Source organism: Sceloporus occidentalis, unplaced genomic scaffold (genome assembly GCF_023333645.1).
Source record: "Sceloporus occidentalis isolate IW3139 unplaced genomic scaffold, rSceOcc1.0.p SCAF_3, whole genome shotgun sequence".
NCBI lineage: Eukaryota > Metazoa > Chordata > Lepidosauria > Squamata > Phrynosomatidae > Sceloporus > Sceloporus occidentalis.
Window position 1 is genome coordinate 170,429,856 of NW_028316983.1, and position 25,500 is coordinate 170,455,355.

The 25,500-nt window shown below is 39.6% G+C and overlaps 1 protein-coding gene across 4 annotated transcripts in view; it reads right to left on the bottom strand.

Annotated features, from left to right (window-relative positions):
- Nucleotides 1–191: 191 nt before the first annotated feature.
- The window catches only part of KIAA0319 (KIAA0319 ortholog), a 47,221-nt gene continuing 21,912 nt past the window's right edge, over nucleotides 192–25,500 (bottom strand). For 2 of the 4 annotated variants that reach the window (XM_089516848.1, XM_089516847.1), the window contains exons 7-21: nucleotides 24,019–24,106; nucleotides 19,592–19,684; nucleotides 19,359–19,491; nucleotides 16,878–17,106; nucleotides 16,308–16,431; nucleotides 14,472–14,604; nucleotides 13,814–13,962; nucleotides 10,705–10,856; nucleotides 9,468–9,606; nucleotides 4,849–5,008; nucleotides 3,845–3,987; nucleotides 3,634–3,756; nucleotides 3,406–3,496; nucleotides 1,739–1,830; nucleotides 192–1,451 (exon numbers count right to left, since the gene is read on the bottom strand). In XM_089516848.1, the coding sequence (XP_089372974.1) occupies nucleotides 1,273–1,451; nucleotides 1,739–1,830; nucleotides 3,406–3,496; nucleotides 3,634–3,756; nucleotides 3,845–3,987; nucleotides 4,849–5,008; nucleotides 9,468–9,606; nucleotides 10,705–10,856; nucleotides 13,814–13,962; nucleotides 14,472–14,604; nucleotides 16,308–16,431; nucleotides 16,878–17,106; nucleotides 19,359–19,491; nucleotides 19,592–19,684; nucleotides 24,019–24,106 (2,028 nt within the window). In that variant the 3' untranslated portion in view covers nucleotides 192–1,272. Of the gene's footprint in view, nucleotides 1,452–1,738; nucleotides 1,831–3,405; nucleotides 3,497–3,633; nucleotides 3,757–3,844; nucleotides 3,988–4,848; nucleotides 5,009–9,467; nucleotides 9,607–10,704; nucleotides 10,857–13,813; nucleotides 13,963–14,471; nucleotides 14,605–16,307; nucleotides 16,432–16,877; nucleotides 17,107–19,358; nucleotides 19,492–19,591; nucleotides 19,685–24,018; nucleotides 24,107–25,500 lie in introns of those variants that run through there. The other 2 variants (XM_089516849.1, XM_089516850.1) reach the window with 2 other exon arrangements.

Genomic DNA, 25,500 nt, shown 5'->3' on the forward strand with positions numbered 1-25,500 from the left:
GGTTCGTAATAACCATGTTTTATTATTTTCATATCATCCATGTTTGCTCACTACAGGTAGGAACTTCCACAAAAAGAAAATTCCTGCAACACTCTGGTAAATATTTGGTATGCACTCATTTAAACTCTTTTCAGTCACAAGGGGGAAAAGGTAGATAAAAATGAAGCTCAATCTACCTGTAAACTTTAAATTTCTTTCTTTTCTTATGTGGCCATAAGATCCACTTCCCTACAGTGGATCTTCTTGGGGGAAAACCAAAACCACAAGAGTAAAGGCAACCACATTTAATGTTTACATTTACTCCACTTGTGAAGCAGGCAAATGCTATTTTAGACTGCATTAATAGAAGCATAGTTTGCAATAGTACCACTATATTCTGAGCTGGTTATGCCTCATATGCAGTATTGCTTTCAGTTCTGGGTCCTCATTTTAAGAAGAATACAGAAAGGTTGGTGCTGGTTCAAAGGAGGACAACAAGAAAAAGCAGTATGGAGAACAAAGCATATGAAGAAAAATTGAGGAAGGTGGGCACTGGCAGATCCAAGACAGTCTTTCCCTGGATTGGGCCATTTGTGCATACCAGTTTAGGGCTCATATAGAAGTTTGCTACAAGGGAAAATAGAAAGACAAATACCTGCCTATCCAGGGTAGCATAAGCAAGGAGAGTTTTGAATGGTGCAGTAGATTGGCCAACTTTCCAAACATGAACTGTCTTCCTTATTTCAGCCATGCTGTTGTATCATATACCTTTGAGACCTTGCCCTGGAACCATTTACAGAATTATTTGAAATACACTGCCTTAACAAAGCGAAATTTAGGAGCAGGAGTATTGTATCACAAACACTCCTCCCCCCCCCCCTCTCTCTCACACACACACACGTTGTATGTCCAAATGAAAGTAATGTAGCCACACATTGCTTTAAATAATTAAGGTAAATTTGCATACTGACATTAGTGATGTCTGATAGGTGCACAGCCACTGTTTTCTATTGGAGACAACAATATAAGGAAGCTTTTATATAAAGTCCTCTTATTGTAACAGTCTTAACTTGGCTTTGAGTAGTAACTTTTAAATGTCCATGTAATATTACAGGAACACCACCTCCAGTAATTTAGGCACTCCACTGTTACCAGGTGGCGAGATATTTATTGAAAGAACAATCCATTGTATCTGTTTCCCTCCTGCTATTCTGAGCGCTCACCATTCCATCTGCCACTTGTACAGCTTTAGGAAAAGAGGGAGGACCAGCCTGTCCTTTCACTGCAGCTGATTTATCTGTCCTTCGAACTGTAGCTGAAGGAGACACCATTTTTAATAGAGCCATTCACGCTGTTCCGTGGGTTCTCTCTTTCAATCTTCTCTCTGCTGAAGATGGTGTCCTGGTCACTGTCGAACTCAGACTCTGACACCATCAGGCTGGAATTGTGTTCTGTACTTCTGTGTTTTATACCTTTGGGACAGTGAGAAGTACAGGGTTCTTTGCATATCTATTTAATATTTCATTTAAACAATCCTTATTCATAATACTGAGTTCAGGAAACCACTTTATGCCTCGGTCTGCCATAAATATATACCCAGATGCCCAAGGCCTCTGCACAACAGAGTCCTATTCCTCTTTTCAAAGGGAAACAACTCTTTTGCAGTGTTGTTTGGGATTATGTGATATAAATAGCTTTTAAAAACAAACAAAGAAACAACAAACAGAAGGCATACTAAAGGTAAAGAAAAGAATCATACCATATTTGGGCCTGAGTTCCATTCTCTCCTGATCATCTATATTATCCAAAATTGTATATTTTGTTTTCTTTCTTATTTTGGTTCTTTTTCTACTAAAGATAAAGTGAGATGAAGAAAATTAATTCCCTATGATTACTTAACAAACCAAACACCCTTTTTTCACTCAAAATATTGTTACTTTAACAACAAGAAAATACACCATCTCCTTTGAGGCTAGTACACACAGTTATGCCCATGCCCCCACTTTAAAAATGGAGCCAGCCACAGATGTGACCACTCATAATATAACGTTTGAGTGGAAATCCACAAGAGAATCCATTTTATAAATATCCAGAATGAAAACAACTGTACTGGTATGGTTCTGAATGTAGATGGCCATGTGCAAAAAAACCATCATGTGAAGCTCTGTTATACACCATTGCATTATAGGTATTGTAGCTACAAATATAGATGAATGTTCATTTTAAAAAAGCATACCATTTTAGATTGGCCAGGTACTAATTAACCACTTGCCAGAAATTTTAGATATACATAATGAGATATCTTAGAGACTCAAGACTAAACACAATATTCATTTATATTTCATAAACACTTTATATACCTAACCTGAAGGTAATTTTATACATAATATTTTTAATAATTTTGTGCATGAAACAAAGCTTGTGTACACTGAACTATCAGAAAGGTATCACTATCTCAGTCCCCCATGTGGAAACAAAAGAGAGGGCCTTCTAGTGGCTGCTCCCAGTCTTTGGAACTCCTTCCCTGGAGAGGCCAGTCTGGCCCCATCCCTATTCTCCCTTCAGTGGCAGGTAAAAATATTTTTGTCCCATCAGGCTTTTTCAAACTGACATGGATTGAGTGCTCAGATTTTAAGGTTTATACAGAGTTCTTAAATACAATTTTAACATTTTAAAAGTTTAATGTTTTTTAACTTTTAAATAATTTGTTTTTTAAACTTTATATTTATACTTTTTAATATTTCTAATGGTTTTAATTTGCATTGTTTTAAAATGTGTTGTTAGCCACTTTGAGTCCCTATATCAGGAGAAAGGCTGGATATATATAAAGGAAGAAAGGGAGGGAAGGCCTCCCCAAGAGATCTCAAAACATGAGCAGGTTTGTAAGGGAAGTATGGTTCCTCCAATAACCTACACCTGAACTATATATGGCTTTGTAGGTAAAAAGTAACACTTTCCATTGTATTCAGAAATGAACTGGATGCTAATGGGATTGTTGTCCCTTTATCTTGCAGTAGATAGCAATCTGCTGTAGCTCTTTGGACCAGCTGACGTTTCTGAACATTCTTCAAAGTTAGCCTCACGTATAACATGTAATAGTAATGAAACCAGGATGTAACTAAGCCATATGTCACCATGGCCAGAACTGTTGTCTCAAGGTATGAATACAGCTGGCACACAAACCTTAACTTTACAAATTCATTCCTGGCCACTGCTGAAAAGTTTCCAGGTTCAGGATCAAATGCAGGAGCATATCCAGGCTGCAGGCCTGTAACCCTATCCTACTCACACAGTTGGAAATTTAGAGACATCAGGCTCTGCACATGCTTATAACAGGCATTACAGAATAAGGGTTCTAAACTTTAATTATGATTTTGAGTGTAGAAGCAGTGTGTGTTGGTATCATGCATCATTAAAACTACATACCTTTTGCAACAGCATATGGACAGCCAGCCTAATCCCACCATCAGCACAATCAAAACAAAAGCAGATACTGTTACATAAAGTATACTCCATTCTAGAAGATAAAAGCAGAACAATTAAAGTCAGTGAAAAAGGCCATTAAAACATTTCCACACTTTAGATATTCACTTTTCCAGATCTACTCTACTCAGCATCCATTCCTGGAACCCTTCATCCACATCCTCAACTCACCACAATTACTCTCTCCGTTGTCTAAGTACCGTTGTATCAAATTTTCCATCCACAGTTGATAGCAAATACACCGCTTGGTGATGGGGTCACAGTGCCCATGTCCAGAGCATTTTAACAGGCAAGCTGTAAGGGCAAAACAACTGAAATTACAAATATTGCAGTGGGCTTTGACATTCAAACTGGGGTTCTAGTCTATCACACAAATGCATACCAGCCGTGTCAATGCGAAGGACTTTGAAAAGTAGGAACTCAGGTTTTTCCTTCAAGAGTTGCAAACGTAGCATCTGGGCAACATCTGAAGCCTTTATCACTCTGAAAGGATGCCCAGTCTCAACATAGAACACAACAGCTGTGCTGAAGAGAGGATGCATATATTAAAGACCCTCATTTACAGTACCTAAAATGTGTTAACCTTTTGATTACAAGAACTACTTCTTTGCAATCAGATCTTTTGATTTGGCAATCAAATATGTTGTACAATTCTCATAATGAGAATGGCATCTCATTTTCAATATATAGTTATTTCCGTACAAAACTGCCAAGTCCTTGCCCCATAAAACAGAAGAAGCAAAGTACAATTTATAAACCGCAGTTCCACAGACCTAAATTTTACTTTAAAAGTGTTTTACACCAGGACAGGATGGTTTCTGATCTTTACTCTAAGCATTATGTGTATCAGCAGTGTCTTCACTAGAAGTGCAGAAATCGGCTCTAGTCTTAGGTTGCTCATAAGTCAGGGAAAGTTTTAAGAATCACCAGTTTCAGAGCATCCAGTTATAGAGACTGGGGCTACCCCATTTCTCAACCATTCTCAATCACCAGAGATGGCATTTCCATTTTTGTTTTAAATGATTTTGGAGTAAAATAAGAACAGACACATGCAAACCTTGTGTTACCTAAGAAAGTTACCCCCTAGAGATTTCTCAAGGCACAATTCCCCATTTTCTTTCTAATTGTCAGGAGCCAAACAACAGGTGGCCACAGAATTCCCACCCCCATGTTAGTGCAATTCTGTACAGATGAACTCAGTGAAGTCAGTCCTATTTAGTTTAATGGGGATTACATACATGGGTGTGTTCATAGGTTTGCATTCCTTTCAAAATGGTGCAGTGCATGCTTGCAGATATCTCTCTGCCTACAGTACTTATCACTGAAAGGATATTTTCTAGTTTGTACTGATTTGAATCATATTCTGCTATTGGTATTTCTATGTACCTAATATCAGAGTAAGCCTGTATCTTCTGAAGTTTAATATCTGAATCTAGAACATTCAGGAGCACTGCTAGTTGTCGCACAAGAGTGTCTTTCTGTTGTTTTGTCAGCTGTCCCACACCAACATCCAAAATCAGTTCCACAAGGCCATTTTTCTTAGGGTCTGTGAAAGAAAAAGAAAATCACACATTATCAGAACATGGCAAGTGTTTTGTCTTGGTAGAAGTACACCACCCTTCTAACTTAGTATTTACTATGAATCCCATAGTTGATAGTATACAAAAATGGAATTTGAAATGGATATTTTCCTATGCAACTTGCAATACTGTGGGGTCTTGATTGGGTTCCCAAACACTCCATTTTATTCCCCATTGTCCTAACAACATCTGTGTTTTTGCTTTGCTCTCTCACATACACTCAACAGTCAGTCAGTATTCTGTGCCTACTAGAGCATGCTCACTGCAACATTTTGGGGAAAGATGTTGCCCCATTAGATGTCACACACACACACAAGATTTTCTGTAATTTTGCAGTCTTCCAGGTATACCTGATCTTCTTGACATCTTGTGCCCAAGCAAAGCCATGCTACATAAAGGCCAACATTTAGGTCCTTATTAGTATAAAGAGTGGTCTTCTAGACTGAAGCTCCCAATTCTTCTTGCCATTGGGAGTTAATGCTGGCTAACGCTAATAGAACTTGCAGTACAATATGGCAAATGTTTTGTCATAGTAGAAGTGCACTACCCTTCATTCATCATACTTTGCCCATCCCTGATATATATAAACATTATTTGAAATAAAATTAGGCTCCTCTTAAATTCATCAGGGAGGAGTGCAAAAAGACCCTATCTGCAGCCAAAAAGAAAGAAAAGCCTCAATGGATAATAGCTGAAACGTTGAAAGCATTTAAAGACAGATGAGAAGCAAAAGTAAAAGCTGAGAGAAATAAAGTCAGAACCCTGAATGCAACTGTTCAGTGACTTGTGCATAAGGACAAGGAGAACTACTATAATAGTGAGACAAATAGAAGATGGCAACAAAAAAGAACAAGAGACCTTTTCCACAAGATCAGAGAAATCAAAGGGGAATTTAATCCAAGAGTGGGAATGCTCTAGCAGAAGACACATTATATGACCGAGCAGAAAGAAAAAGATGATGGAGACAATACACCAAATAATTAAAGAAGAGATGAGAAGATGACAAATTCATTCAAGGAAGAACCTCAAATTTTAGAAAGTGATGAAGATGGTGTACTTAAGAGCACCTGAGACAAATCAACAAGAACAGATGGCAAGCCAATAGAGATGCTTCAAGTTAGGAATGTCCATGCTATTGTATTCCCATTTCTATGCATGGTAGTGAAATCTGGACAGTAAAGGAAGTTGATAGGAGAAAATTAATTTGAAATGTAGTGCTGGAGAAAGTTCTATGGATACTGTGTCTGCTAAAAAGACAAATAAATGGGTCCTAGAGCAAACCAAGCCTGACCTTTGTCTAGAAGCCAAGATGGCTAAACTGAGACTGTTGTACTTTGGCTATATAATGAGGAGACAAGATTCACTAGAAAAGACAATGATGCTTGGTAAAGTAGAAGGCAGTAGGAAAAGAGGAAACCCAGTCCAGGTGGATAGACTCAACCAAAGAAGCCATGGCCCTGAGTCACCCTGGTTAGGGTGGCTTGGAGGTCTCTCATTCATAGGGTCATGTATGTCAAAGTCAACTTGATGGCAGCTAACAAGAACTTCTCAAATGCTCCTCTTCAAAGTACCACCCTATCCATGCCAGTGCCAGCTCCAAACAGACTAAGTACCAAAGGTACTTGAAATTATTAGCTTGCCTTTTCAGTAGCAAATCTAAGTGGCAAAAAGTAAGAGAGAAGAAAAGAACTGGAGCAAAAAAGAAAGCATGAAAATACAGCATAAGCAAATCAAAGGGTCAGTCTTAATCACTGTTCTGTTCTGGAGAGTGATCAATAACATAAACTACAGAAGTACAGGAACACAAAAGAATAGTCAGTTATATTGTTCCTGCAAGTCTGAGCCCAGTTTTTTTCTCCCCCCACCCCCCAAAAAAAATCCATATTAGCTGTTTCAGCAGGCTGGCATTACCTTTAATTTTATTTCTGGTTTCTATATATGCAGTTTTAGTATGCCAGAGATTGATGATTACACAGCAGTGTGCTACTTATGCCAGCCACATGGGAGTCTGCACAGGGTAGGAGAGTTGGGCACCCCAGTGCTGATCAGATTTGGCTTACAGTTCAAAAAACTGGAACAGATGTAAGGTTTGCTGTGAAAAACAGCTAACCAAAAGAACTTTTCATTTAGCCAGAAAATAGGGAAGAGGATGTGGCCTGGAATTAGTCTTTTTGTTCATTTTTACTGCTTAAGGAGAATAAGATGCAAGAATGCAAGAATAAAAAAAATTGAGAAGCAGCTTTAAAATAGTCACATTGGCCTGGTACAGACGGGCCTCATGACACATCTTGACGTGCTAGGATTGCCTCAGGCTGTCACCTACAGACGCTCCGCAACCCTAGCACGTATTCTGTACGTCAAAATGGCGGCGCCCTGTACAGATGGGCGCTGCCATTTTGACGTGACAGATGCTTAGCCATTATGACGTGGTGAGTTGGCACTGCGGCATCATAATGGCACCACATGAGGAACCCGCTTTTTGCGGGTTCTTTTTGCGCCGCGGGAAAGTCCCACAGTCTGGAAGTCGCAGCTTCCCCGCAGAGCAAAACCAGATGCCAGGAGACCGCCCTTTTGGGGCGCTCTGTACCGGGCCATTGTTTCTCACACAAAGGGTTCTTCCTGAGAGAAGGCTCTTACAAAAGGCATTGCACAGCTACTCTGGGTCCCCCCCCCCCCCCCCGCTGCAAACAGAATTTTTAATTTTTTCTATATAGAAGAGGTGTTGGCTGGAAAAGGTTTTAGTAGAGGGTTCTAATTCAAGATAACTTTATCTGAACCTCCTGTAAAATTATTAGAAAGAAGCAGCTTAATTGCACAGTCAAAGTTTTGTCTGGAAGCACCCCCTAAAAAAGGTCCAGCTATACCACATTATTTTTAATATTGCAACTATGTGTACCAAGATGACATGAATGCTTTACATGAGGCTTCCAAAAGTATAATTCTCTTCTAAAACAGGGTGCATACATACTCCATATACACATTTGCTTTGATTTTTAAAATGTACATGTTAAGTGTCATATTGTTATACCAACAATAGGTGACAGTAGGGATTTCAGAAACAGCCAGGATCCACCTACATGCTTCTGTAGTCCACCATGGTTATATCAGCCACCCTCCTTTTATAGCAGGTATGAACAACTGCTAGGGGCTAGAGGCTACACTGGCCCCTACAGAATTTGAGATGGCCACACATCTTCATCAAGTCCCTTATCCTATGAAACTGTATTTATTTTACTTTTAAAAATAGCTTGTTGGAGTGGGTTTTTGTTTTTTACTAAAAATACCACCATTCCCTGAAGCAGGAATGGGGAAAGTGTAGCCCATGGGCTACAAGTGGCCCCTGCATATCACTTTTATGGTTCCTGAAGCCCCTCACCAGCCCTCTCAAGATCTCTGGAACTACCCCAAATTTAATCTGGCAAAAGTCACCCCTAAAAAGTACATCCAAAGCCCCTGAATCTACACAAATATATATAAAAAAGCTACCTCACCAAGCCCTCTCAGAGCCCCTTCATATGCATCAAATACATTATTTTTCTTCCATTTGTCATTCCAAATGGTCACCATTATGAAGGAGAAACAAGGGAAAATAAATTCACTCAGGTCCAGAATACACTGCAGAAATAATCCAGTTTGAGAAAGCTTTAACTGTCCTGGCTGAATGCTAGGGAGTCTTGGGAATTGTAGTTTATTGTGGCACCAGAGCTCTCTGACAGAGGCAGCTAAATGTCTCACAAAACTACAGTTCCTAGAATTCCCTAGCATTGAACCAGGGCAGTTGTTAAAGTGGTGTCAAACTGGATTATTTCTGTAGTGTGTTTTGGTCTTCAGTTTGGTGCATTTGGTTGGGGATGTGGTGCACGAGGAGTTGAGGGGTAAACCCCCCACACACACACACACACACACTATTTTTGCTCCAGTCAGAAACATGAAGTTGACCATGGAGGATGGGCTGGGGGGACGGGACTTGATGTACTAATATATCATGCATTCTATTTTCTTCAAATCACGACAGTAAGGATTAGGGAGACCACCACAACCAAGAAAGCATTAAAAAGCATAACAACAAAGGCAGCAAGAGGAGGAAATCTTCAGTTGAAGAGGTGGAGAGGTTTGAAAGATGTTGATTCCATCTACATATATACTTGTGTATAAATAAAAAAACTTAGGTTAAAAAAAATTGACCCCAAAGCCTGGGTCGACTAATACATGGGTCAATACAGTAGGAGGAAGGGCTGGCCTTCATCCCTGAGCCTCTTCCAAGCTGGCTTGCCTCCACAGGGGATAGCCCAGCTGGGAAAAGGCAGGGAAGGAGATTGGTCTCCCTCGCAGCCTCTTCCCAGCCAGGCTACCTCCTTAAGTGGAAGGATTTGGGAGGGGGACAGAGCACAGGACATTCTATAAAATGTTCTCAAATTATCATACCAGGCCGCACTTCCACCACAGCTGTGTCGATGTCTGAATCACCTTTATCATCTGTGACTTTCAAGTGGAAAGTATAGCTCCCTTCTACAAGATTAGTTAGCTGCAATATAGCATCGTGGTCTGAACCATGTATCACATCCTGCAAAAGTTAAGACCAGTTTTTAAAAAATCAGCACTGGATATATTGCTTCAGATTAATTTTGAACAGAGGGCAGTAATTTTGTAAGTAACAAAATTCTCTTAGCACAGAATGTAGGTGACGAGTCTGTCCTCAGACCCATTCATCACATTCATTTATTAGTGTTTTAAGACTGGGTAACTGAAACTCAGGTGGACTTTTCCAGGATTACCCACTAAGAGACACAGAGAGGAACTGTACAGGATGAAGGGCAAATTTTGCCCCCACATAATGTCCATTTATCCAGTTGCACAGCAAGGCAATGCTGCATCACGTCTAATCACCATTTTTGGTCTAACCATGGAAGATGGGATGAGGTTTTGAGTAGGGTTGGGAGTTCTGGAGAAAAGGTAACCAGCACATTTGCAAGCTGGAGGGTGGTGGCACAATTTTCTAGCAGAAAATTACCTAGAAAATCATCTTGATCTTTTTTAAAACAGGACTGGTCCCTGGGAAGCACAAAAGTGGGCTTCAGGGGATAATATGTAGTTCATTGGCTACACATTATGCTGTGGTTGGGGATACAGAGCAGTGTGAAGGCGATGTCCCAGAAACTAGCTTGCTGCTTTCAAGTATAGTGTACGATGCTGTCCTGCCACAAGATTCAACTACTAGTCCAGTCAGCTCCTATATTCAGAAGGTAAATGAACAGAGCCATCAATGATCAGGACAACCATAGGCCATCTTCAGTATCCCACTATATATCAGTTTGCCTGCAGAGAGTGTGAGCTGGAAGCTGCAATTGTGCTCATGTCCTGCTTGTGAGCTTCCCATGGGCAACTAGTTGGCTAATGGATGTACAGAACATTGGATTAAAGAGGCTTTTGGTCTGGTTCTTAGGTTCTGATGTAATGGGGTGGGACTGGACACTATCTTGTCCTTTTCTTCAAGCTACAAAATTCCTTGGGCTGGCCCTGAAGCAAATTCACACCAAGGCAAATGTTCTTGCCAGTGGAACCTATTTCCTTCAATTACATGGCAAAAGTGCAAATATAAAGGTATCTTGACATGAATGTATTTAATAATTCTAGTTTTTAGTGAAGCTATTAAAATACTTACTCCAGCTGCTGGGCTCTGGCCGTCCCGAATCCAAAGATAAGACACAATTCTTTGGTCATCAGTAGATTGTGAACCATCCAAAGCTATTGAGTTATTGGGAAGAACAAGTACATGTTTGCCCCCTGCATGAGCCTGGGGTGGGTGGTTTCTTTCTGAACAATAAAAGAGCACAAGAGAGGAAACATTTTTGCTTTAAGAAGAACTGGATTATCAAGGATAAATTACTTGATATGTTTTGCTTAAATGGAGATAATGCTTACAATGTCGGTGGTGGTTTATGGGATTATAATCAAAATTATCGTATTATAATCAAAATTTTAGTAACTTGCTCATATGTGTTGGACAGAAGTTACATTACATTAACTTGAAACATGAGTCCATCTGGCCAAGTATTATCTACTTTGGCCAGTAATGGCTTTCCAAGGTTTCCCAGCACTTGCTACCCAACCATGCAACTGGAAATGCTACAAACTGAATTTGTGGCCTTCTGCATGCTGGTTTCTAAATTTAAAAACTTTATTAAAATCTTTAAAAAATGTTTACAATGAATACAAGTGCTCCTATTCAGGGGTTTTAGTATCCCTTCTTTATTCCATTCTCATTTCATTCCCCTCCAAATGTAACAAGAAATAACTGGAAAAACACGTTCATCTTTTTAAACAAAATGTAGGAATTTTTAAAGCACACAGAGACAAAAAAAAAAACCAAGATTTTCTGATTCTTTTTTTAAAAGTGTGGGGACCCAAATATAAGTTTAAAGGAATATAGTGTTCCTGGAGGTGTGGTTCTCTCAAATTTACTCTTTTTTCCCCCTTGGGATTTCTTTTTCTTCTGGTAGGTGTTCCAGAGGTCACCAAAAACCTTTGGCATAGAGAAGAATAAGGATGCAGTAGCATCCTAGTTTTTGGTTTGTGGTGGTTGTTTTTAAATTATGTTATATCACAGAAAACTGAAGCCTAGACACATCAATGGCTGACAGGACAGTTGCATTATTTTCTTTGCCAGACTGACAGCAACACAGATGAGACTAGAGAGAATAACCATCAGTTAATTACCACCAAAGCTATTCACAAGAGCCATTCAGTTGACTACACAAGGCTAAAAAAAATGCTAATTATAGCAATCTTTTATTGCCTTCTTAAAAGAACTCCAAGGAATGGTAGAGAAGATAAGCAAATTAATCATGATATTCTCCCCACCACAAATCCATTTATGCACTACTGAGGTTGTACCGGTATGCATAAAATCAAAGTAAGAGCTCTAAATTATGGAGCGACAATCATAGCCAGAGCATGGTCTGAGAATACACAATGCAACCATCTAGCTGAAGCTGATATATGATCATTTCCTAGGTAGGAGACTCAGTGATGGATGGGAGACTCACATATGGATTCTGCCTTGATTCTGCTGTGAAAGGTGGGATATAAATGCAATTTAGAAATAAAGTCTGAAAGATGCTTGTCAAAGCAACTATTTATCCATAAAAATTGGAGCAAAATCTATGATGTACAATCTTAAATATGTTTACAGGAAGGTTAAACTCCACTGAGTTCAATGGAGTTTACCCTCTAGCAAGTAGGCTTAGGATTCCACTGCAACACATAAATACATCTCCAGCAGGCAGCACTGTCACAGAACAAGGAAAGATAGTGAGCATTATGAGCACTGTATACGTACATTTCTTTCTAGGATATCTTTTCCCTATCAGGGGCCCACTCACACTCCAGAGTTTAACTGTCGCGGTTCTGTACTGTGAAATCCTGGGACTGGGAATTTAGAGAGGAGCACTTAGACCTCTCAGCCAGTGAGCTCTAGGTTCTCACCAAACTACAAACACCAGGATTCCATCTGATGGAATCCTGGTGGTTAAAGGGGAATAGTGGTATTATAATAGTGTAATATGAATGGGCCCCTGGTGTCCCCCAGACGTTTTGAATAGCAACACTCTTATCAGCCTTGCTGGCTCTGGATCAGAGTTATCATAGTCCAAAATATCTGGAAGGCAGCAAGTTGGGGAAAGCTTGGTTCCAGGAGGATTACATGAAAAAGGAAGCTTGAATTAGGCTCTCAGAAGGCAGTACAGCTGCACATACGAGACACAAAGATGAGGGAAACAAATATGAAGAGAGAGAGAGAGAGAGAGAATGGAATGGAATGGAATGGAATGGAACAGGCATGTCACTGTATGCATTGAATATTTTTAAAGTCCAGAATCAGCACATAAGAAGCTTTTAAAAATATAAAAACAAACAACAAAAGATAGAACAGCATAAGACATGAAAACACATCTATATCATCAAGCCCAGCAGTAGGCAAAGTGCAGTCAGTCAACACTGTTTTTGTGCTCCTGAACACCAGCAATGCCCCTACTGAGTAAAACTCTGTGTGTGGGGGGGGGGGGGGGGGGTATTTTTATCCACTCCCAGCACACCCTTTTTTGTCCTTCAGTGCTCAGAAAAACTAAACCAGTACTGGACTTGCAGCTAATTCCAGTTTTGTTGGAAAGGGTCATTTTATTTTTTCTAACACTGCTACATCCCATAGTGCATACCGAGGATAGAAAATTAGTCCATGCATCCTCCAAAGTTGTCCACTGATAAGAAACCAAAAAATGTTTAAAGAGATAGAGATAGAGATAGAGATAGAGAGATAGAGAGAGATAGAGATAGAGATAGAGATAGAGATAGAGATAGAGATAGAGATAGAGATAGAGATAGAGATAGAGATAGATAGATAGATAGATAGATAGATAGATAGATAGGTTAGTCTTAACCATCCCCCAGAATCTGTTCAGAAATCCAGCTAGACACGACTCCTTGAGGGAGACTGTTGCAACAAAGGGATGCTGCTACCTTACATCAATACAATGAATGAAGAGAATCTAAGAAGACCCATAGAAGCCTTTATATGGAAGAACAAAATGGAGGAAGAGTAGGTGGAGATACAAAAATTATTGAAAACAAGATTCTGGCAGAGAGAAACACCGAAAGGCTATGTATATAGGGAGGTTGTGAATGGTTCAAATACAGAAGAGAGACAAGTGGAACTGTTATAAACTATCTGCTGTTCAGAATAATTTCTTTATAACACAGGGCAACTAGTGTCTTACCCTCCTTAACAGTCACAGAAAGGGTGGCACTGCTGCTTAGTCCTTGACCATCTTTTACTGTCAGCCTGAAATAATAGGTTCCAACCCGCAGGCCTGTGACAGTTGCTATGGCACTGTCAACATTTTCCATTTGCAAAGAGCTTGGCCCACTGCAGCAAAAACAAAACAAGACATAGCTCTTAATCCAGATTCAATGTGGAATAAAACCAAAAAGTGATATAATATTATTTGCAATTAAAGCAAATTCCATAGTGATGGCACCATTATATTTGAAGTGTCAAGATAATTTCCCCCATGTATTGAATGGGAGATTTAACACCAATTATCTCCATGCTAAATATGAAGCATGGTGCAAATCCAGCTTGGTAGTTCTTAAAGTTAAAACTAGCTTTCTCCAACAAAAGTTCCCATCAGATACTTTGAATTACAACTCCTCACAAAGCCTGGATACTCACTGGGGGATTTAGGGAGCTGTAGTTCAGCAAAGTTACTTTTGCAACCCATCACTGAGATGAACAAACATCCTGATACTGTGAAACTACATTTAATGAAGTATATGGTTTTGCCTTCAGTAGGATGTGTTTGGTTGGTGCCATCAGAGTTTCCATCTGCCTTTGAGAACATTCCCAGTAAAGTTTCCCCATAGCTTACAAAATACCTGATATTCTCCCAATGATAGTAAACAATGCCAAAATCATCTGTGCTCATGCTTCCATCAAGAATAGCACTTTGGACAGGAAATGTCAACTCCTTATCTGGACCAGTCACTGCTCTTGGTGGGCTGTTCTTCCCTGTAACAATAACAAGAAATTAAATCTTTAAAGTATTTTCTAGCCTGTCACAGATTATGCTTATCCCTTCTTTCTTGCATTAAATCTAACCAGAATTTGGACTTGTTTTAGACAACAATGCCCAGAGTTTCCCAGTCAGCATAGCCAATGGAAGATTCTGGAAACTGTAGTCCAATAAAGCAACCTCCCCAGCTCCAAATGCAACTTGAACATTGCTAAAGGGACCACCAGCAACATGAGACTTGATCCCATCTCTTTTTTTGGTCACAAGAAAAAGACAGTCCAGGTATCCTCACATAATATGAAGAGCCAAAGTTAAGTATTTAGCTAACCTTCTCATAGCAGCAAAAGACCTCTGCAAAACTCCGCACAGTGACAGATCTATGGTACCACCATTGTCAGTTCCAGCCTCCAGCAAGGAGTAGTCAGCATAGAAGGACCAGAGAGACAATTCTTCTGTCAGATTCCTCACAGCTGTGCTACAACCAGCTTTTAGGGCTCAAAGACTTTATGCTGTCCACAATGTATGAAGCTATTAAGGCTTTGACTCTGTGCAGTTCTACACCTTTTCTCATTTTCTGACACAGGTGGCTGTTCACAGCACTCACATCCCTCCCCCCTAGACACCCAGGCTAGGACCATGAGTAGTACACTCAGGTTCTCTGGGGGACATTTACTTCAACCTGCCTGAACTAGATGGGCAGCTGTCACTTTGGAGATTATTACATGGGAGGGACAGTATCCTTCTCCCATCCTTCTTCCTTCTTTAAACTCAGCTAATTGCGCGATCAGGGATCACTCCTGTCAATACCAAATGACAGCTCCATGACACTTTACCAATGAGAGAAGCTCACGGGGACGGTTCAGTGACACTTTACTCATGGTAGAAAGATGGGAGAAGTGCATGGGGTGTGTGATCTCTGATCATGTGATCCCTGATCATGCAGATAGGGCCTGAGTTCCTTGGGATTTATAAGGAACCAAAGCAATCCCACAGTCTGAGGCAGTAGGAGAGATGCCAGACCCATCCTCCATTGTTGCTGTTTTATCCCCTTATAATTACTGGCGTCTTCTCCACTATTTCTGCCCCACTTTCTGGAAACCTCTCAGAGCAAGAAAGCTTTTGGGGCTTGTTTGGCTCTGGCAAGCAAAACTGACCACTAACAGTGAGAGAGCAGCCAGAATGGTTTCTGGAATGGAACTCTAGTAAGAATATGTTCCACCAGCAGCAGTAGGTATCTCACTCTGCTTAATAGGAGGGCTGGACCTGGGAGCTATTCCCAAACCAAGTATGTCTAAGATGACAGACGTATTAGATTTGTTAAGCTATGCAGATTTGTTAGCATATTGTTGTTGTTGTTGTGTGCCTGCAAGTTGTTTCTGACTTATGGCAGCCCCATGGCAAACCTATCATGGAGTTTCCTTGCAAGATTTGTTCAGAAGAGGTGTGCCATTGGCTTCCTCTGTAACTGAGAGAGTGAAACTTGCCCTAAATCACCCAGTAGATTTCCATGGCCTAGCAAGGATTCAAGCCCTGGTCTCTAGAGTCAAAGTCAAGCACTCAAACCACCAAAAGTTATATGGTAACCTTTGATTAACATGTAAAGAACATATTAGATTTGTATGTTTACGTGCACACATGGTCAAGACAGCATCACCTGAAAAATGCTCAGCAACATCACCCAAATGAGAAATCTACCCACCAGCCTGGACAACTACTGTGACTTCAGCTGTGGACTGCTGCTCAGCTGAATCAGTGACAGTCAACTGGAATGTATAGTCTCCCTCTTCCATTGAAGATAACTGGAGATATGGACTCCTCACCCCCTGTATAATGGGATTGGAAAGGAAAGATAAAGTGAGGAAATATATTAGCAGTACAAAACATTTCTTCATTTGCAAATATATTCCCCATTGAAATCATGGATGGGAAACCTGTGGCCCTCCGAGTGCTGTCAGATTACAGACCACATAATCCCTGAACATGAGTCAGTGTTGGCAGGGGCTGAGAGTAACTGCAGTTCATCAGTATCTGAGGTTCACCATTCCTGATTTTTAAATCATATCAATAAATGATGACATAAGAGTTGCATGCAAACATCATGAGAAGTTGTACTGCTTGTCATGAGATGTGTATGTGGAAGCAAAATCTGTCATAAGTATTTCAGGATAATGCTAATTGTTTCTTGCACACTGCTTCTAATTCCAATACATTTTGAACAAGCACCAAATAGGCAAGTACAGGAAAAGATGACTTGATGTTCTCCATTTACCTCCATTGTGACCAGTTTGCCTTTGCTTTTGGGACTCAGAGACCACTCGTAGCCAACAATCTCATGATCATCTTTGCTTTGGCTTCCATTCAGTGTGATGGTGTTTTGAGGCAAGCTGATTTCCTGATTTGGTCCTGCATTGGCAACAGGAGGAAAATCCACTTGTTTGTTGACTCTCAAAAAGGCTAAAGTGGAGTTAGCTGCTCCGTCGGAGTCAACTACCATTAGCCTAAAAGAAGAAGAAAAGTATATAGGCAAATCATACACTTGAGCACATGTTAACTATCACTCACCTGTACTGGATTCCTAATAATTAATCACACAGCAGGGAAGTAATATACATGCAGGATTGTAATCCTATGCTCAGTATTCCTGGGAGTAAATCTCATTGAACTCAGTGTGAATTCCTTTAGAAGCACAAATGCACAGGACTCTGCTATTCATTTTAGTTTTGACAACAAATGGGTAACTAGACAACATCTAGCATTCCTACAAAAACTCTTTCCCTCAAAAACAATATGAATCAAAATATGCAACATAACAATTTGTTCACAAAGGAAACACAATCCATAATGCATATTCTGTGAAACAGACATGATCTCAGACCCTGGGGGGCAGGGAGGGCACTTCAGGAAATATATTTATTCCTTAGCTCTCCAACTGCACTGATAACCTAATTAGGACTAAACAATTTTGGCTGTTCTCAAAATCAGTTCTTCCCCGCCACCCAATATGCTGGAACCCACTGCAGGTCAGTTTTCATTCTGCTACCACTGGATGCTACTGAATTTTGACAGCAAAAGTGCAGAAAGCATTTTGGTATAGAAAAAGATACTGTCTCCACTCCCATTAAAATAGCAGAAGTGGGAATCATGAAGTGTGCAGGCTCCACATGACCTCCCAAGCCTGTCTTTGTGGCCTACACCCCCCATCTTCCAAAATATTTTTTTCCCATTCAAAAATAATAATTGCTGTTTCCCAAAGCCTCCAAGAGCAGTGACTTTCCCCCCACATCTTATTCTACGGTAAAACCCACATGGATGTCTGTGTCTGTCCCAAACTGGAACTGTTGTTGCTGTTGTTCTTTCAATTAACAATCCAGAGGTAACCTCTAATCACTTTCTGATTCATGCAGAGAGGTTGATGCAACCTACAGAGGATCACACAGCTAGGAACATGACCTCCCACAGCTTGGCCACCTCTGAATTAAAACAAGGTATATGAAAATCCTCTCATCTTGTTCTAAAGGACAATTGCCCTGCCAGGCATTGAGTTCTTCTTGCTGCACCAGAAAAAACACAAATACTTTATCTTATATTGCAATGCCTCTGAATCGTGGTGGAACTGAAAAGAGGTATTGCAAAAATAGGCATGTGGATCACATGTGGACCATGAACTACATGCCATGTGCCCTAACTTGATAGCACCCCACAGCTTGTGCCCTGTTGGACCAGGGCCAGGAAAAGTGTGAATCTGAAGGTGCTTCTCACTTGCAATTCCTATTAGCCCTAGGCAATACAGCCCTAGGCAATACAGCCAAGAGTTGCAATCCATCACCATCTGAAGGGGTTCACATTTGTTTGTTTGTTTGTCAATTGGATTCATAGCCCGGCTTTCTCCCAAATGGGATACAAGGATGGGATCCATCCATGTCACTGATCAGAGTATTAAGTCCCCAGTGCCCCTAACTGGAGTTGTGTTTGTACTGGAAGAAGGAACCCAGGAGGTGATCTGTGCAATTCCTCTTTCTCATTGAAACCCCCTGGACTGCCTAAAAAGCTGCTCTGGAGTGCAAACAAATGCTCTAGACTAGCATGAATTGTGACACAGGAAGCTGGAAGAATGAGACAATCAGCAAAGATTGTTTCTCTGCCTTCTTCCTCTGGTTGAGAGCCTTCACTGGATCTTGATGTGTTCTGAAAAAGGGGGAAAAAACCTTCCAGTTATGGAATAGCCATCTGGAACCAATGTATTGACCATGTTCACATGTCATGCTAAGCTATGGTTGATGTTAACCACTGTTTATTGCTGAAGCTGTGAACTCTCTCCCAAGCTAATAAACCAGAGTTTGTTTTTCCCATTCCCAATCTGTTTCTCTCCTGTCCTTTTTGTCAGTTCCTGTTTCAGGGCTCGATAAAAAAGCCAGGGACAAATCAGTCTTCTGGGTTCAAGAGCAAACATGCCAGAATTCATGCACCAACAACAAAGCACAACTTCTCATTTTCATTTCTGGCTGGTTAACAAACCACACTTTGGTTGCAGGGAGGGGTTGAACCACAATCCAGAATTCGACAAACCACAACCTGGTTTAGCATTTCCAACCCAGCCAATATGTATTTCCAGTTGCTCCTGGAATTACAGAACATGACCATCCCTGGATTACATTGTAGATTGTTGAGCCACATGCAGAAAGGAATATAATAATAATAACTTTATTACGGCCAATTGGCCAGCACGAAAAGGAATATAGTCATCTACTACCTGAATGTATAGTTGCCAGGAACAAGGTTAGACAAGTGTAAAACAGGTGTATCAGCTGATGCCTTCCTTTCTCTTTGGGGACCCTCAATTTCCTGCCAGTGGTAACTCACTATTTTGGCATCATCTGTACTTTCTGTATTAAAAGAAAATACCAGAATAATAAATGAATAAATTAATACTACTGAAGCAATTCTATTTAGACTGCATGGCAACATTTGCCACCTGTTACTTACGAGTCCCATCAATGAAAGTGGAAGTGGTCGGGAAGGAAATCTCCTGTGCTTTGGGAGACACAACAGCAACAGGTGGCTGATTTATTCTGGTTGCTGTATAAAGTGGAAAAACAGAACACCACCTTAAATCAAATAAATCCATCCCATCCAATTGAAGCGTTTATTGTACAACCAGAAACCATTCTCTAGCCACTGAACAAGATTAAATCCTAAGCAATAACCCTGAACACAGATTTTGAGTGTTTCAACTAGATATCAAATAGATAAATAGATCCTTGTAAATTATTGCAGCAAATGCATTTCTAGTAGAATTAGATAACTCACTGAAGTGGGAGAGGTGGAAGAAAATGTAAAGGTTAACCTCTGGTTTGTTAATATGTTAAAAGAAGGCATACTGGGCAACTAATTTTTCTGCCATTATTATTAGTAGTAGTATTATGTTTACCAATTGTCTACACAATAATAATGAATAATAAATAATAAAATCTTTATTTCTATACTGCTTTTCCTGGGAGATCAAAGCGGTTTACAAGTTCCAGTACAGATGTACCACACATCATATTACAATATAAAATGCAAACAGGAGAAAAGAACATTACTTTTTTTTTAATTTTTATTGAAATTTACAATATATACACCCATCAAGCGTTGCTTTTCTGTATCTTGTTACATAAATACAGCTATAATTCCCCCCTCCCCCCTGATTGATTCCTGCAAATACTTCTTAACAGCTAATCACCAATATTCCTCTGATGATCAAAATCAATTTGTAACTACGATCCTTCCTCACACACTATCTGTGCGTGTATGTATTTTTCTCCTCTTGAATACCAAGATAAAGATTGCACCTTCCTACAGTATTTTTTTTGTTATACCATAGCCAAACTACTATATTGTTCTATTTACTACTTTATATGGAAAATTAGATATTATAAATTAAAATACCCTTGAAATTATGTGTTATATTGACTATTTGTCTTTACAGAACTTTATCAATGGGTCCCATATTTCTTTTGACTCTTCATTTTTGTCTTTTAAAGCCATTGTGATCCTGTCCATTTCTACTATTTCCAATGATTTATTTAACCACATGTCTATCGTCGGAACTTCTGAGTGTTTCCACACCTTTGCTAATGACATCCTTGCTGTTGTTATCAAATACAAGATAGGTTTTAGATTTTGTCTAATTCCTTGGTTGTCTACCATCTTCAGTAAGAACAACTCAGGTTCCAGTTTCATTTCAATTTGATACATTTTTTGTATGGTTTCTCTAATCTTACGCCAATAATTTTGCACCTTAGGGCATGTCCACCACATATGAAAAAAAGAGCCGACATTACCATTACATCTCCAACATGTGCTTGAACAATTTCTGTGAATTTTGCTTAATCTGGAAGGGGTCAGGTACCATCTGTGAATCATCTTTATCAAATTTTCTTTTATATCCATACATAATGTGAATTTCAAATCTTTTCCCCAGGCTTTTTCCCAACTTTCCAAATTTATTGTGTGCCCTATATTTTTTGCCCAACTGATCATACAGGATTTAATCCTTTCTTTCTCCAATTCTAATTTGAGACAGAATTTATATAATTTTGAAATCAGCCCTTTCCTTTTGTTGTCATGCACGATCGAATCTAATTCCGTTCCTTCCCTACTTACACCTGGATGTTTATTATCTATCCTACATCTTTCACTTAATTGTAAATATGCAAACCATTGAATTTTGATACCGTTTTCTTCTAGTTCTTTTTTGGATTTCATTATATTATTCCCTTTTTCTATTTTTAAGATATCTTTGTATCTCAACCAACTTCTTCCCTCTATACCTGATCTTATGAACAGTGCTTCGTGTGGTGAAACCCAGTCTGGGATAGTTCTATATGCTTTCTCCTTGTATTTATTCCATACCCTTGCCAATGAACTTCTAATTATGTGATCATTAAAGATTTTATTCTTTGCAATCTTCCCATACCATAGATATGCATGCCATCCATAAAGAAAAGAACATTACTTTAACACATCCTATAAAAACATTTTAAAATCACACAATCACAAATTAACATCTTAAATACACTTCGCATTGGAGGATCAAGGGATAGGAGGATAATTTTTATTTTATTTTTTCTATGAAGGATCAGGGGGGTATGCCAAGCGGAACAAATAAGTTTTCAACACTTTCTTAAACACATCTAGGGAAGGACTGAGACGGATCTCTGCAGGGAGTTTATTCCAATATGCTGGAGCGATAGATGTAAATGCTCATTGGTGAGTTACAGACAATCTCGCCCTAGGATGTTCCAGTAAATATTTGCCTGTTGTTCTGAGCGTGCGGGGTGGATTACGTAGGGAGAGGCGTAACCTCAAGTAACTCGGGCCCAAGCCATATAGGGCTTTATAGGTAACAACCAACACTTTGTATTGAGCCCAGAAGCTAATGGGCAGCCAGTGAAGAGCTTTTAATACTGGGGTTATATGGTCCGCTCTTGGGGTCCCAGTGACTAATCTGGCTGCAGCATTTTGAACTAATTGAAGCTTCCGAACCTGGTACAAAGGTAGCCCCATGTAGAGCGCATTACAGAAATCCAAGCGTGAGGTTACCAGTGCATGTACTACTGTTTCAAGGTCCTTTCAGTCCAGACAAGGACGCAGCTGGCGTATCAGCCGAAGCTGGTACCAAGCACTCCTGGCCATCGCATCCACTTGGGATGATAGCTGTAAGGATGAATCCAGGAGTACTCCCAAACTGCAAACTTTGTCCTTTAGGGGAAGTGTGACCCCATCCAGGACCGGATGACAAATTCCTCTGTCTGGATCTGGGGTACCTATCACGAGTACCTCTGTTTTCTCTGGATTCAATTTGAGTTTGTTTTCCCTCATCCAGCCCATTACTGACTCCAGGCAGGAGTCTAGAGGACTTTTGGTCAGTTTTTAACTTGTATGTTTGTTTGTTGTTGTTTTTTGTTCTGTTTATTAAATATTGCATTGAATTTAATACTTTTTTAAGGAGGGGAGGGTACAAGAGATTTTATATGTATTTTTAACTTTGTTAGCCGCCCCGATTGTTCTCAGAGGGGCGGGATATAAATACATTTTATTATTATTATTATTATTATTATTATTATTATTATTATTGAGTAGAGGTGCCATACTTAGTCACTGAATCAGTCAGAGACATGGAAAGATAGATCTGGGTGTCATCAGCGTACTGATAGCACCGTACTCTATGTCTCTGGATGATCTCTCCCAGCGGCTTCATCTATTGAAAACAACACATGATTTACAAGGATATATCATATATAATGAAACATACCAATAATATTGTAACACCAAGGATTCAGAATACATAGCAAAGTAAAGGTGACAGTGGGACAAATGAAGCAGGTGGAATTTACAACTTTAGCATCCCACTTGAGAATAAGTGCCCCCTGCCCAACACAGGTGAGAAGGAGTGGCAAACTACAGTATCTACAAGCTATAGCTTGGAAGCAAGGAGTTACAGCCAATGTATTTATCTGTAACAGGGACCATGTAACTATTTTTAAGTGGGGGAGGCTCAGTTTTGGTGGGCAGGCATTATGACTTTTATGTACTTACATGTAAGTTTTTTTAAAAAAAGTAAAAGCACAGAATACATTGAATAATTGCCATAAAGGATAATAATTCCACCAGCAACCAAAGCAGTTAACAATGTACCAGCATGAAGACAATTTAAAAAAATAATAAATTAAATATAAAATTGTTTAAAACATGATGTATCAGGGAAATGGGAAAATAGATAAGAAACTATTAAGTGAACACAAAAATAGGTATAAACTAAAGCAGTTCTGCCTGATCATTCCTCAGGGGACTGAACTATGCAAGAGTCATAGTAAATCTAATCCTTGGGGCCTGATCATTTCAGGGGTGGCTCAGCCTCACCCCAGGGTCATGAAAGGCTCAAGACACCCTTGCCCTTCAGTTACAGGGTCCATGTCTGTAACTACTTGTTGTTGTAATAAGGGTAAAAATGTATATTTCAAAAGTAATGCAGCAGGGATGAGTGCTCTTTTGTAGCTGCTTTTTAAACTTATTTTTACACAGTTCTGTTGGTGTTTTTAGGTGTCTTTTGGGTAAATTGCGCACGTTTAATGCCATTCTCTTATCAGTTCTAAAACATTTTTCCAACATAAAATCATATAACAAGCAAGTACCAACAGGAAGGGAAGGAGTTTAATGGCAATGAATCACTGGAAGAGACTTTCAACAAGTTACATAATGGATTACTGTTTAAAAGTAACTTTCCAGATTCTGTTAGCAGCTCCTCTCTAATGAAAAATGGGAAAAGAATTTGAATCAGATGGTATGGCAATTCATGAAGCATCACACATTGAACTGGTCTACTGAAGACTAGGAGATTGGTTTAATTGACTGAAAAATTGATTTACCTGGTTGGACAGTGACATTTACAAATCCTTCTCCAAATGCATTTTTAGCAGTAACAGTCACTTGGAAGAGATAGGAACCTACTGACAGCTGGAATAGAAAGAGTTGGATTTGTTTGGGTTTTTTAAACGAAACAAAACAATTATATATAACACTTTACTAAAATAAAATGTGAATAACAGCAAGAAAAGTGTTACTGTTCCTATGAAACCCAGAGTTAAATGCATCTGGATGTTTTCACATCTGAGCCATCACTAGGAATAATTCAAAGAAAAAAGCAGTTCTGAAGACTATAGGTATGCCTGCCATAAAAAAGAGGGGGGGGGGTGTAATGAGATGGGCATAATATATCTAGGAAGCTTTAAGCATGCATGAGTGTCTTTCCAAGATGGCAACTGAATATCTGAATGGATGGACCATCACCATCCTGAGCTGCCCGTGAGATCACCTCATACATCTGGTTTAAGGATCTTTAGTGTTTACCAGCTGGCAGTTATGACATATGCCTGAAGTGTACACTTGGTTTTAAAAACTGCTGCAAAAGCAATTGTGTTCTTTCTGTTAAGGATCATCTTCATGCGTTACCTGAGCTTAGCAGCTGATTTAAACAGATAACATATCTAAGCCAGCCATAGACATTTTGTTGCCTGCCACGGCTCAACAAATGATAACACACACACGCACAGTTCAAGCTTCATAATACTCAAAGCCAAGCAATGTTGGTATCTGATGCAAAAAATCCCACACATTCTCTCTGCTCCATCTTTGTCAGTAAAAATATAGTAAAAACAAATTAAATAACAACTTGCTGCCAATTCATGACACCTAAGTTTTACTGGCAAATACAGCTGCCTTATACTGCCTAATTGCAAGGCTAATTTTAATTTTGCCATATCCTTCATGTGATGATTCACCACGTTTCACATGTGATAATTCACCACATTTTGCTGTATCCTTCATGTGATTATTTACTACAGTATTTTTACATGGAGAAGGCAGGCCTGTGTCCTAAGTATCACACAACCTAGATAGTTCTGACTTCTCACATCCATGCATGACATCTGAAGACAGAAACCCCTTGCATATGAGCAACTGGTCCTGTATGGTGGGTTCCAAGTAATAAGGATCCCTAATTGTGTGAGTGTCCCTGTCATGTGGAGCAGGAACTGTTAATCTGTTGAAATTTTCTTCAAGTGTCCACTTTTAAAATGTGGATATGAAAAACAATGATATGGTTCTGCTCCTTCTATATGTGAGAACCCCCTATGCAAGCAATAATCTATCTATCTATCTATCTATCTATCTATCTATCTATCTATCGCTAAAGGTGTAGCATGTGAAGCAGTCCTCAGAAACATGTTAGACTGGCTTCAATTCAGCACTGATGCCGACTAATAACAGAGACCAGAGCAAGTATTTTCTGGGAGCCTGGCTTGTTTCCAGCCATCATGCAACAGACACCATCTTATCCCTGGTGGTGCAGC